Source organism: Colobus angolensis, unplaced genomic scaffold (genome assembly GCF_000951035.1).
Source record: "Colobus angolensis palliatus isolate OR3802 unplaced genomic scaffold, Cang.pa_1.0 Scaffold349, whole genome shotgun sequence".
Classification (NCBI taxonomy): Eukaryota; Metazoa; Chordata; class Mammalia; order Primates; family Cercopithecidae; genus Colobus; species Colobus angolensis.
In genome coordinates, this window is record NW_012116810.1 from 886,583 (window position 1) to 900,338 (window position 13,756).

The window sequence follows — 13,756 nt, forward strand, 5'->3', positions numbered from 1 at the left end:
GAGCTTGCAGTGAGCTGAGATCTGGCCACTGCACTCCAGCCTGGGTGACAGAGTGAGACTCTGTCTCAAAATAAATAAATAAATAAATAAAATAAAAATTATGTTGAAAGCTTTGGAAAAAATTAAAGCAATTTGCTAACCAAAATTGCTATAGAACCAGGCATGGATGAAACAAATGTAAAACTTGGGAAATTTTCCACTAAAATTTACACTAAAATCTACTGCTGTTAGATTGCTTTACAGATGTCTTGAAAGCCTTGCTCCAATTTAAAGAAACCAAAACTAAAAAATCATAGACAACACATTATGGGTATGGTTTATGCAAAAAAATATGTTTATATAATCCCAGCACTTTGGAAGGCCGAGGCAGGCAGACTGCTTGAGCCCAGGGGTTCGAGACCAGCCTGGGATACATAGCAAGACCCCATCTCTACAAAAACTACAAAAATTAGCTGGGCATGGTGGTGTGTACCCGTGGTCCCTGCTACTCGGGAGGCTGAGGTGGGAGGATTGCTTGAGTTTGGGAGATTGAGGCTGCAGTGAACCAAGATCATGCCACTGCACTCCAATCTGGGCAACAGAATTACACCTTATCTCAAAAAAAAAGAAGATTTGTAAATATATTTTTTCTTCAACTTAAAATTAGTATTTTTTAAAAGCATAAAACTGATTTTTACTAAGTATACGTTTATGTGTTTTAAATAAAAATAAAATGACTAGCATGGGTTTGCATATGTAGTTTTTTAGGATTCCCCTCTCTGAATGATATTTTCCATTAATCAGCTAACCACAGGCCCAATTCATGGCATAAGAGAGCTTCTCTGGATCTTGACTCTCATAATGTTTTTGCTCTTTGTGTACACAGCTCTCTGGGGAACTAAGGGGGAGGATGTGATTGGCAAGGCAGGATTCACGCATTCCTGGGTCCCAAGTCTCTGGTCTGTAGAACTCCAAGGTGTCAAATCCCATCTCGATTTGAGATCCACCCACTGATGCACTGCTAGGCTTCTGGAGACAGCAGATGAGGCCATCAGTGCAGCGGTTAGACATGGAAGAACCCCCTGCCACGCACGTGAACCTAACAGTTTGTTAAGGCCAAGAGAGTTCTAGTGCATTCAGCTCTAATGTTATTTGCCAAGTGGTTTGGGTTCTTTGCATAACTTCCTTGGTTGCAAAATTGTACTCATAAAAAGAGAGGTCAAGATTAGGGGCCAGATGTATGGAGGTAACCTCGTGCGTAACTCAGTGATGGCTCTATTGTTCCAAGTTCTCATCTACTTCAACCAAATCTGTTCTCAGTCATTTATGCCTGAAATTTCTACACTCTTGTTTACAAATGGAAAGAGTAATTCCCCAGTTGTAGCTCTTTAGCCCTCCGGATCACAAGTGCTAAGATCCCAGAGTCAGAAGTCAGTCTTGCCACATTCATTCTCTGCCCAATGTGTGAGAAATCACTCCACTGTCTCTAAGAATAAATGATACTTGCTGCCGGTAATAAAACCCTAAAATCAATGATTTCTGATTTACAAGCTGGTCCAATTCTAAGGTTTTCTCAGCAGGACTCAGTCTGCAAGGGTATGGCATTAGCAGAAACAGGATACTTTAGAGAGGAGCACTTGGATTTTAAAGTTTTTTGATAACAAATTAAGAAAAACCAAATTTGTCATTTAGAGAAATGGTAGAACCAATCTACTTGCTGAGCATACATTAGACACACACACACAGAGTCAGACTCACAAAACCTCTCCTCTGCACGGCATAACTGGAATTCCAAATGCACGATTTAAAACCCAAAGGGTTTTAAATCCCAAAGTGCTGGGATTACAGGTTTGAGCCACCATGCCTGGCCTGACTTTTTTTTTAAATAAACAAAAATGACTTTATAATTTAAAAATCAGTCAATGGGGAAAATATTTTTTATAAAACATGAATGCATGAGACTGCGATCAACCTCAGTCAGTGCTTCAAGAAAAATGTATTTCAAGTCCAGTCTGTGAAAGATGAAAAGTATAAGTGGTTCTGCCCTCAAGGGTTTACAATCTGCCTGGGTAGATAAGATGCAAACAGGACCAAAGTTACCCCAAAATAAAAGGCAGTTTGTAAACACCAGGTGAGTAAGTACAGCAGAAAATTCATGTTCAGAGAGCAAGATAAATGGTCTTTGAAAAACAGTTTTGGATGGCAATGAATGTGACTTTAGTGGCAGCTGATGAATTATAAATTCAGGGACTCCACTAAAGCAAACGAGGTTCTTAGTCAGCAATCCACCATTGAATATGGAAATAAATTCAGGACTGCCAATGGTGAAATGAGCTCTCAGGGAGTTGGAACTCTGGTGCTAGAATTGAACGTTCCACTTACTCAAATGTGTGGAAATCTATAAAAAAATGCTGAGTCCATGACTAAGAACTGAATTTTCATGCAGGTCACAGTAATAATTCAGGGATGAATCAAAGTGAAACCGGCCCAATTGTCTCACAGAACTGATGTTTATGGTTTATTTTGAATAAACATAGAAATTTACCTTTCCAGTCTTGAAACTTGAGAAAATTACATTTGTTTTAACTGAGAACCCTTCTCAAGAAACAAACCATTAGGCCTCCCTGACAGTATCAAGGAGTTGAAACTTACTAGATCACTGTATCTGCACTATGACATGCCAGACCCCTCACCATTTATGATTGCCTAACCAACTACCTGCTGCGTGTTGACCAACTCCTCTTCCATACTCCTCCCTAATTCCTGTTTTCCCCCCATATGGTTATTATACATTTATTCCGTTATATAAACCCCTAATTTTTATTTTATTTTATTCTGCGGCAGGGTCTCACTCTGTCACCCAAACTGGAATGCAGTGTTGCAATCATGGCTCACTGCAGCCTCAACCTCCCAGACTCAAGCAGTCTTCCCTCCTGAGTAGCTGAGACTACAGGCATGCACCACCACACCCAGCTGATTTTTTTTATTCTTTTCAGAGACAGGAGTCTCACTATATTGTCTAGGCTGGTCTCAAACTCCTGATCTCAAGTGATCCTCCCACCTTAGCCTCTCAAAGTGCTGGGATTACATGCATAAGCCACCACATCCAGCCTAAGCCCCAATTTTAGTCAGTCAGGCAGATGGATTTGAGACTGATCTCCCATCTTCTTGACACCTGATTGAAGCCTTCTTTCCTGGTAATACTTGTTGTCTCAGTGATTGGCTTTCTGTGCAACAAGCAACAGGACCTAGACTGAACCTCTAATGTTTTGGTAACAAAAGAAGTACTAGAACCACTGCTGTGAAAGTGTTGAAACTGAAAACCTACCGCATAAATTCACTAGTAGCTGTGAGGTAGGAGGCAGGACTTGACTCCAGAGGCGGGGCGGAGACATCAGACCAGATTAAGAACTAGCTAAAACAGGGCTGGGGTGAAAGCAGCCTTCAATCAGACAGGTCCACCAGTGTGCCATGTCAATTTACTGTTGCGATGGCAACATCTGGGAGTTACCATCCCTTTCTGTGGCAATGACCCAATGATTACTACCCCTTCCCTAGGAAGTTCTGCATAAACCTTCCCTTAATCTGCATGCAATTGAAAGTGGGTACAAATATGACTGGAAAACTGCCTAAGCTGCTATTCTCTGCCTACAGGGTAGCCCTGCTCTGCAAGAGCAGTCACGGAGCTATAACACTGCCTCTTCAATAAAGCTGTTTTCTTCTACCTCTGGCTTGCCCTTGAATTCTTTCCTGGGCAAAGCCAAGAACCCAGGTAAGCTAAGCTCCACTTTGGGACGTGCCTGCCCCGCATCAGCTGGACATGCTTAACTTCTACCAAATTTCTTTAAATAAATAGTTTGAACCTGCTGCCCACACTTTCTCATCACCCACTCCCTGACTCTTGAAATCTGCCCTTTACCCATCTCCCCTTTGCCATTATCAATGGCCTCCTGGTCACCCTTGTGTTCCTCAAGCCTAGCAAAGTCCATGGCAGAGTTCTGAAATGTTTACAGAGGTGAATCTGTGACTCAAGTTGATGGCTTTTTCTCTAAGTCCTGTTACCTTTGGCCATGCTGGAGCATGACATTAATATTGATCTGGCCAAGAAATTATCTTCCTGTCATGTTCCATGATTCTTCTGTCTCTCCCCCGGCCTTAAGCTACTTCTTCATAAATATTTTTCCTGCCCCCACTTCCTGCTTCCTACATGTGGCTGCAATCCAAGGGTCAGTCCTTCACCCTCTTCTCACTCCATACTTCACTATATACAGGAAATTACGATAATAGGTGTTGTAATAATGTTGCTAAGTTCCTAGAGTATACTGGGAACGTCACTCACTATCTTATTTAATACCATAAAACCTTACAATGTAGATATTATTATTCTACATTATGGATGAGGAAAATAAGGCTCAGAAATTAAAGACTTAAAGACATGTGCTTAGTGATATGGTCTGGATGTTTGTGTCCTCCAAATCTCACATTGAAATGTGATCCCCCCGAGGTCAGGAGCTACAGACCATCCTGGCTAACATGGTGAAACCCCATCTCTACTAAAAATACAAAAAAATTAGCCGGGTGAGGTGGTGGGCGCCTGTAGTCCTCGCTACTCAGGAGGTTGAGGCAGGAGAATGGCATGAACCCAGGAGGTGGAGCTTGCAGTGAGCCGAGATTGCGCCACTGCACTCCAGGGTGATAGAGCGAGAATCCGTCTCAAAAAAAAAAAAAGAAAGAAAGAAAAGAAATGTGATCCCCTATGTTAGAAGTGGACCCTGGTGGGAAGTATTGGATCACAGGGATAGATTCCCCAGGTGGGCTTAGCACCACCTCCTAGGTGATGAGTGAGTTCTTGCTCAGTTAGTTCACATGAGACCTGGTTGTTTAAAAGAGTGTGGCACCTCCCCATGCCCCAACTCTCACTCTTGCTCTTGTCATTTGACATACTTGTTCCCCCTTAGGCTTTTGCCTTGATTGTAAACTTTCCAAGGCCCTTACCAGAAGCAGAGGCCAATGCCATGCTTCTTGTACAGCCTGCAGAACTGTGAGCCAATTAAACTTTTTCTTTTTAAAATAAATTACCCAGTCTTAGGTACTCCTTTATAGCAATGCAAGCAGCCTAACACAGAAAACTGGTACTGAGAGTGGGGTGTTGCTATTAACACACTTGAAAGTATGGAAGCAGCTTTGAAACTGGGTAATGGGCAGAGGTCAGATGAGTTTGGAGGGCTTAGAAGAAGACAGGAAAATGAAGGAAAGTTTGGAACTTCTTAGAGACTTGTTAAGTGGTTGTGACCAAACTGCTGATAGATATGGACAGTAAAGGCCAGGCTGATGGGATCTCAGATAGAAATGAAGAATTTATTGGGAACTAGAGTAAAGGTCACCAGTTTTATGCCTTAGCAAAGATCTTAGCTGTGTTGTGTTCATGCCCTAGGGATCTGTGGAAGTTTCAATTTAAGAGTGATGACTTAAGGTAGCTATCTGGTGGAAGAGATTTCTAAACAGCAAAGCATTCAAGCCTATGATCAGATATGGGAGCAAATAAATAAAGTTGGAACTTATATGTAAAAGGGAAGCAGAATGTACAAGCTTGGAAAATTTGCAGCCTAGCTATGTGGCAGAGAAGAAAAAGCATCTTCCGGAGAGGAATACAAGCAGGCTGTGGAGCAACCACTTGCTAGAGAGATAAGCATAACTAAAAGGGAGTTAAGTGCGAATATCCAAGACATGGGAAAAAGGCCTCAAAGGCATTTCAGAGATCTTCTAGGCAGCACCCCACCCCACTCCCATCAAAGGCCCAGAGGCCTAGGGGGAAAAAAATGGTTTGGGGAGCCAGGTCCAGGGCACCACTGCCCTGTGTAGCCTCAGCACACTGCTCCTCACATCCAGGCTGCTCCAGCTCCAGCCATAGCTCACAGGGCCCCAGGTACAACTTGGGCTGCTGCTCCAGAGAGTACAAGCCACCATAAACCTTAGAGGCTACCATGTGGTGTTAAGTCTGTAGGCACACAGAATCCAGGCATGAAAGAGGATTGGCAGCTTCTCTCTAGACTTCAGAGGATGTCTTGGAAAGCCTGGATGTCCAGGCAGAAGCCTGCTGCAGGGGCAAAGCCTCATAGAGAGACTCTACTAGGTCAGTGCCAAAGGGAAATGTAGGGTTGGAGCTCTCATACAGAGCCCCTACTGGGGCACTGCCTAGTGGAGCTGTGGGAAGGGAGCCACCACCCTCCTGACCCGAGAATGGTAGAGCCTCTGGCAGTTTGCAACCTTAGCATGCAAAAGCCATGGGCACCCAACAACCTGTCATGGCAGCCTCAGGGGCTATACCCTGCAACCACAGGGGCAGAGCCAACCAAGGCCTTGGGGGCCCACCCCTCCCACCAGTGTGCCTTGGATGCAGGACATGGAGTCAAAGGAGATTATTTTGGAGTTTTAAAATGTAATGACTGCCCTGCTGGGTTTCAAAGTTGTATGGGCCTACCACCCTTTCTTTTGGCCAATTTCTCCCTTTTGAAATGAGAATATTTATCCAATGCCTATAACACGTTGTACCTTGGAAATAAATAACTTTTTTTTTTTAATCTCACAGGCTCATCGGTCGAAGGATCTCTCATCTTTAGATAAGACTTTGGACTTTGGAGTTTGAGACTTTTGAGTTAAGGCCGGAACAAGTTAAGACTTTGGGGAACTATTGCAAAGGCATGATTGTATTTTGAAATGTGAGAAGGACATGAGATATGGGGGGCCAGGAGTGGAATAATATATGGTTTGGATGTTTGTTGCCTCCAAATCTGATGTTGAAACGTGATTTCCAATGTTGGAGGTGGGGCTTAGTAGGAGACATTGGATCACAGCAGTGGATCCCTCACTAATGGCTTAGTGTCATCATCTTGGTGATGAGTGATTTCTCGCTCAGTTAGTTCATGTGAGATTTGGTTGGTGTTAAAACAGTGTGTCGCCTCCCCCCACCTCTTGCTCCTGCTCTCACCATGTGACATTGCCTGCTTTCCCTTCACCTTCTTCCATGATTGGAAGTTTCCTGAGGCCGTCACCAGAAGCAGATGCTGGCACCATGCTTCCTATACAGCCTGTAGAATCATGAGCCTTTTCTTTCAGCTAATCTCAGGTATTTGTTTTATAGCAATGCAAATGGCCTAACACACGTAGCAAATAGCAGAGTTGGGATTTCAACTCAGGTAGCACTGTTTTAAAGGTCCAGATGCCCTCAAAACAAATGAACCAACACATAAATATTTAAAATAGAAAATAACTGAAAATTAAGAAATAAACTATGCTGCTTCCTGACTGCAGCATTGACTCTAACCTCTCTCTGTCACGTTAATGCTGAGTTTTCTGCTTCCTCTTGACATGTTCTTGTGGTGTCTGACCTGAATTCAAAATTCGCCTTGTCTATGACTACTAATTATCACCCCAACCTTTTTTTTTTTTTTTTTAGACAAGGTCTGCTCTTGTTGCCCAGGCTAGTGTGCAGTGGCACTATCATGGCTCACTATAGTCTCAACATCCTGGGCTCAAGCAATCCTCCCACCTCAGCCTCTTGAGTAGCTGGGACTTCAGGTGTGCACCATCATGCTCAGTTAATTTCTTAATTTTTTTTGTAGATATGGGCCTTGCTTTGTTGCCCAGGCCTGTCTAGAACTCCTGGTCTCAAGCAATCCTCCCACCTTGGCCTCACAAAATCCTAGGTTTACAGGCATGAGCCACCACACTTGGCCTTATCTTTTTGAAAATCTATTCCATCACTCTTCTATCACTGTTGCCATCACTCTCAGAGTCATGGAAGCTCAAGACCATGGAGTCTTTTTTTTTTTTTTTTTTTTGAGATAAGGTCTCGCTCTGTCGCCTAGGCTGGAGTAAAGTGGTGTGAACATGACTCACTGCAGCCTTGATCTCCTGGGCTCAAGCAATCCTCCCACCTCAGCCTCTCAAGTAGCTGGAACCACAGGCATGTGCCAACGTGCCTGGCTAATTTTTTTTTTTTTTTTTTTGAGATGGAGTTTTGCTCTTGTTGCCCAGGCTGGAATGCAATGGTACAATCTTGGCTCACTGCAACATCTGCCTCCCGGGTTCAAGTGATTCTCCTGCCTCAGCCTCCAGAGTAGCTGGGACTACAGATGATCACCATCACGCCCGACTAATTTTGTATTTTCTTTTTCAGTAGAGCCGGGTTTCCTCATGTTGGCCAGGCTGGTCACAAACTCCTGACCTCAGGTGATCTGCTTGCCTCAGCCTCCCAAAGTGTTGGGATTACAGGCGTGAGCCACCGCATCCAGCCATGCCCAGCTAATTTTTTTATATTTTGGTAGAGATGAGGTCTCACCATGTGGCCCAGGTTGGTCTTGAACTCCTGGGCTCAAGCAATCCTCCTACCTAGGCCTCCCAAAGTACTAGGATTACAGACATCAGCCACAGTACCTGGCCTAGAGTTACTTTTGACTTTTCCTTGTTCCGTTTATGTATAGCACCTCCTTTAATTCCTTACTGTCTCCCTCTCCTTTTCTACAGTCACACCTCAAATCCTGGCTGGCTCCTGTCCTCTCTCACCTGATAACTGCCACAGTCTCCTATCTGGTCTTCCCACTTCTTGCCATCCTTCTCCTGGAATACACCCTGCAGTTCCCCATGAGGTTACATTTCCTAAAAATGAAGCTTTGCATTTGTCACCCAAATATAAACCTTTCGGTGGCTCTTTTTCAGAGATAAAATCTAGGCTTTACATCTGATTTTCAAAATCCTGAACAATCCAGTTCCTTCTGCTGTCTTCAACTTCATCTCTACTTCATGTATACAGGAATTCTCTCCTGAGCTTAACAGTTTAAGTCAAAATTGGACAGCCTTAACTGGGGTGATTATGTAATTTATCATCCAGACTGGAACCCCTTTCAAAGTGAAAAGATGTGCCAGCAAGAAATGAGGTCAGCTGGGTAAGAAATGGGGTCAGCCGGGTGCAGTGGCTCATGCCTGTAATCCCTGCACTTAAGGAGGCCAAGGCAGGTGGCTTGCTTGAGCTCAGGAGTTCAAGACAAGCCTGGGCAACATAGCGAGACCCCATCTCTACCAAAAATACAAAAAATTAGCCAGACGTGTGGTATGCACCTGCGGTCCCAGTTACTTGGGAGTCTGAGGTGGGAGGACCGTGTGAGCCTAGGGGGCGGAGATTGCAGTGAGCCAAGGTCGCGCCTCTGCACTCCAGTCTGGGTAATAGAGTGAGACCCTGTCTAAAAATAAAAAGAAATAGCATCATAATCCCAACACTTTGGAGGCCTAAGGTAGGAGGATCACTCGAGCCCAGGAGATTGAGACCAGCCTAGACAATGTACAGAGACCCTGTCTCTAAAAAAAATAAATTAGCCGGGCACAGTGGTGCACACACACGGTCCCAGCTACTCAGGAGGCTGAGGTGGGAGTATCACTTGAGCCCAGGCGATCGAGGCTGCAAAGCTGTGATCATGGCCTGGGCAATAGAGCAAGACTCAAAAAAAAAAAGAAAAAAAAAAGAATTGGTCCACAGGACATAAACTGGTATTGTCCTGTATTAACTGGGAGGTATGATCACTCTGTTCTTAATGTTACCTTGCCATCTATACACAGGCCACCTCAGATCAGCTACTAATGGAATATGTCCAGAGTCCTCACCAGTCTCTTCTCTCCTCTAAATTTTCTGCTCTAAGTCTGGTATCTGGAGTCTCCATCTTTGATAAGCCCTTTCCAGCCCTCAGGTTAGGCCACCTGGTTAGCTTTCAGTTTGGCCTTCTCACTGTAACAGACTCTCTGACCTACCAGCTCCCAGGAGCTGGCCCTGCCCATCCCAGGCCAGCCTCAGCTCTAATGCTTGAAGAGTATTGCCACCTCCACAGTCACTGCCCTTCATATCTCCCCCTGCCTTGGACATTTGTCCAATTGCCACCCTTCCTTTCACACTCAGATCTTCCAGCCTAGCCATTAGGATGGCTCTCTCTGACCTTCTGTGGCCTCTATTTTCTCTATCATTTGCTTTGCACTCACCATAGCCCTATTGAGCAGCAAATAACCTTGTGGGATTTTGTTTGGAGTCCCTAAGAAAGGCTACTGGCAACAAAGGTCCTGGCTGCTTAATCATCTCACTCCCAGTCTATAACAGATCGGGTGCTTGGTGAATCACTACAAAGGGCACTGGGGAAAGGTGGTAAGGCTGGTGATGCTAGGATCATCTGACGGAGGAGACCTGGGTTGCAATGGGATGCATTCTCTCCCATTTTCCCACTCTTCGGATTGGATCCCCTCTGAGAAAATGCAGACATTCTTATACGCAAACAAGCAGCCGCAGAGAAATGCCCATCTCTAATAAACAGCATGCCAAAGCTCTCTGGCAATGACAGCATCTACCCTCTCATGCATGTAGCTCTTCAATAAATGTCAAATCCCAAAAATTACAGCAAAATCCTCAGAGATACAAAGGTTCTCTACTACACATGGACAAGCAGGTAATTATTTGGAAACACTCAGAGAAATGGGTTTTTCAGTGGCCTCCAGTTTCCCATGGGTCAAGGTGGGCTTCCTGCCCCATCTATTCCCTGTGACCAAGCAAGCCCTGTGTTCTACTGCCCCTCCCCTTATTCTAATCAACCAATTACCCTCATCCTGTTTCCTGAAGCTCCTCCACCCGCCTAACTCACAAAGGCTCGATTTCCTCCTGACCACACAGCACTCAGAGTTTCTACCCAATTAACAAACAGTGGGGCAGAGGCAGGCGGGGAAAGCAGGTTATAAAACAAAATAGACAGTGTGACCTCATTTTGTTAAATCTTTACAAAATATTTTTTGTTCGTTTGAGATGAGTCTTGCTCTGTCACCCAGGCTGGAGTTCAGTGGCACAATCTCAGCTCACTGCAAAATCCACCTCCTGGATTCAAGTGATTCTCCTGCCTCACTCTCCCAAGTAGCTGAAACTACAGGGGCATGCCACCAGGCCCAGCTCATTTTTGTATTTTCAGTAGAGATGGGGTTTCACCATATTGGCCAGGGTAGTCTCAAACTCCTGACCTCAAGTGATCTGCCCGCCTCGGCCTCCCATAGTACTGGGATTACAGATGTGAGCCATCGTGCCTGGCCAACAAAATGTTTTAAAGTAGATATTTATATGGAGAAAGTCTGGTAGAAAATACAATAACCTATTAATAGTGATTTTTCTCATCTGTTTAAGTTTTTCTATGAATGGGTATTACTTGAATAATAAAAATTAATGAAGCAAAAATAACCATAGGTATATATGTTGGCTTCTTTTTTGCTAGTGGTAGTGGGTGTGGTACCCTGCCACTCTATCATGACCACTACCAGCAGATTAAGAAGAAAAACAACCCTAAGGCCCAGGAGACCGGCTGCATTTCTGGCCCTCTGATGAGAGTCAGAGGCAGAGGTTGCCTTCATTCCTATCAGTGTGTAAAAACAAACCTGCCAATTGCAGGCTACCACCTATGCTACTATTTTGTTGTTGTTTTGTTTTGTTTTGTTTTTGCCTTCCATATCCCTAGCCAAGAATTAAGGTGTGCTGGGAAATGCAAATTCTGTGTGCAAAAAAAAAATAAGCATAGCTTGTTTGTGAGAAGCAAAATAAAATTGGGCCCTGAAACCAATAGAACACAGAAGACAAAATGCAGGATTTAGCGGAAAATTTACATTCCACTTTTGATGTCAGTCAAGTTCTTTTCCTTCTAGATTTTCTGCCTCATAAGTATTCAGTTCAGTTTATGAAACACCTACTATCCACCAGGCACTGTTTGTTGGTATAAGGAGGAATGAGGCCATGTTAAGTTGCAAAGGCTTTGTAGACAAACGGGGGATGTCTGCAGCATCAAGCACTGCCCTTGAGCCTCATTACCTGGGCTTGTGTTTGAGGCTACTGCTAGTCTCCTCTGACCACGCTATCTGATTACGCTGAGCCCATATGGCTGGGCTCTTCCACCTGGAAGTCACTTTGGCCTTTCACTGAGCTATAGGTGACATTAGGGAGGAAAGCTGCCTGTTGTCTTTGAGGTGTCACTCAGCAACCCGCCCAAGTAAATTTCATATATAACACATGAGCTCTATGTAAGTCAGGCCATTCCAAACATACCCTCCAAAGTTGAAGAAAATCCACCCGATCCTTTTCAAGAGACGCAGTAACACACAGTTACATTTGCATGGATTACCATAAGTGTTCCTTTTACTGGAGACCCAGAATGAGAAAACACTGACCTCAGCCATAAATGAAGCTTTTAAAGTTCAAATTCTGCCCAACAACTACACCAAACAACTGAGCACTTTGTGGAAACCCAAAGGCGAGGAAATGAATATGTGAGAGGTACATGTGAGTCTCCCCTCCTCCTCACCATGCTTAACTTGTCCTTCCCCACCAAGCCCAGCTGGAGGGATACTCACCCACACAGCTCTTCCCGTCCTCAGCCAGGGCGTAGCCACTGTAGCACTGGCAGACGAAGGAGCCCGGCACATTCACACAGAGCTGCCCACAGTTGTGGTCCTCCATGGCACACAGATCCTGGACTGAGGCAAAGTCATGCTGTTAGAACACAACGTCGGGCACACCTGAGAACGTCTCCAGCCCAGGGCGAGGCAACAAGCAGCTCCAGAGCCCTCACCAAAGTAACTTTTAAAAACATTATAGGATTCGATATGTGATCATAGTAGAAAATTTGGAAAGCATTAAAACACAGATAAAACAAAATTCACCTGTAATCCCCCCACCCAGGGGCAACCACTGTTAACATTTCGGTGAGTTTTCTTTCCAGGTGAGTTTCTGCATGTATATAAAAACACACTTTTCAGTCAGGCGCAGCGGCTCACGCCTGTAATCCCAGCACTATGGGAGGCCGAGGTAGGCGGATCACTTGAGGTCAGGAGTTGGAGACCAGCCTGGCCAACATGGTGAAACCTCATCTCTACTAAAAATACAAAAATTAGTTGAGCATGGTGGTGTGTGCTTGTAATCCCAGCTACTCAGGAGGCTGAGGCAGGAGAATCACTTGAACTCGGGAGGCAGAGGTTGCAGTGAGCCGAGATCGTGCCATTGCACTCCAGCTTGGACGACAGAGCGAGTCTCTGTCTCAAAATAAATAAATAATATAAAAATAAATAAAACACATTTTTCAAAGTTGGAATTACTCATCACCTCTATGAAATACATTAAATAATTTTTTTGAGATGGAGTCTCGCTCTGTTGCTGGTATAAGGAGGAATGAGACAAAGCTCTTTGAAAACCCTCTTTGTGGTCTATTTATTCATCCTACTAACAAATGAGGAAAATGGAGAAGCCAAAAGAGGTTAGGTAGAGGTAACAAACATTACCAAGGAGAAATACATACATGCCTGTTCGTGGTCTTATTTCGGTCAAATATTTATTACGTGTCCACAAAGTGCTAAGCTCTGGCTGTTTATTCACATGCAATGTAGGAACAGACTTACAGTATGCATCTACTGCAACAGAACTAAGAAGATGTTGGTGGATGAAAATATTAAAGGCGTCTTCCATCCATCACTGACTCAGTCTCTGACACTATTTCCCAGCAAGGAGAATAGCTCAGATACCATGAAACAGCTAGCTGTACCAGTGATTTTACCATTAAAACGGGAGACAATCAGAGAGCATTAAAGGGGTTGAATATATTGAAGAGAATTTTCTCTGGTTAAAAGCTATCACTGGGCTGGGCGCGGTGGCTCAAGCCTGTAATCCCAGCACTTTGGGAGGCCGAGACGGGCGGATCACGAGGTCAGGAGATCGAGA

At 44.4% G+C, this 13,756-nt stretch overlaps 1 protein-coding gene across 3 annotated transcripts in view; it reads right to left on the reverse strand.

The window, feature by feature from the left end:
- Positions 1 to 13,756, reverse strand: part of MATN2 (matrilin 2) — a 158,917-nt gene that overhangs the window by 62,097 nt on the left and 83,064 nt on the right. For all 3 annotated transcript variants that reach the window (XM_011952738.1, XM_011952737.1, XM_011952736.1), the window contains exon 4: positions 12,397 to 12,519. In XM_011952738.1, coding sequence (XP_011808128.1) covers positions 12,397 to 12,519 — 123 coding nt within the window. The remainder of the gene's footprint in view (positions 1 to 12,396; positions 12,520 to 13,756) is intronic.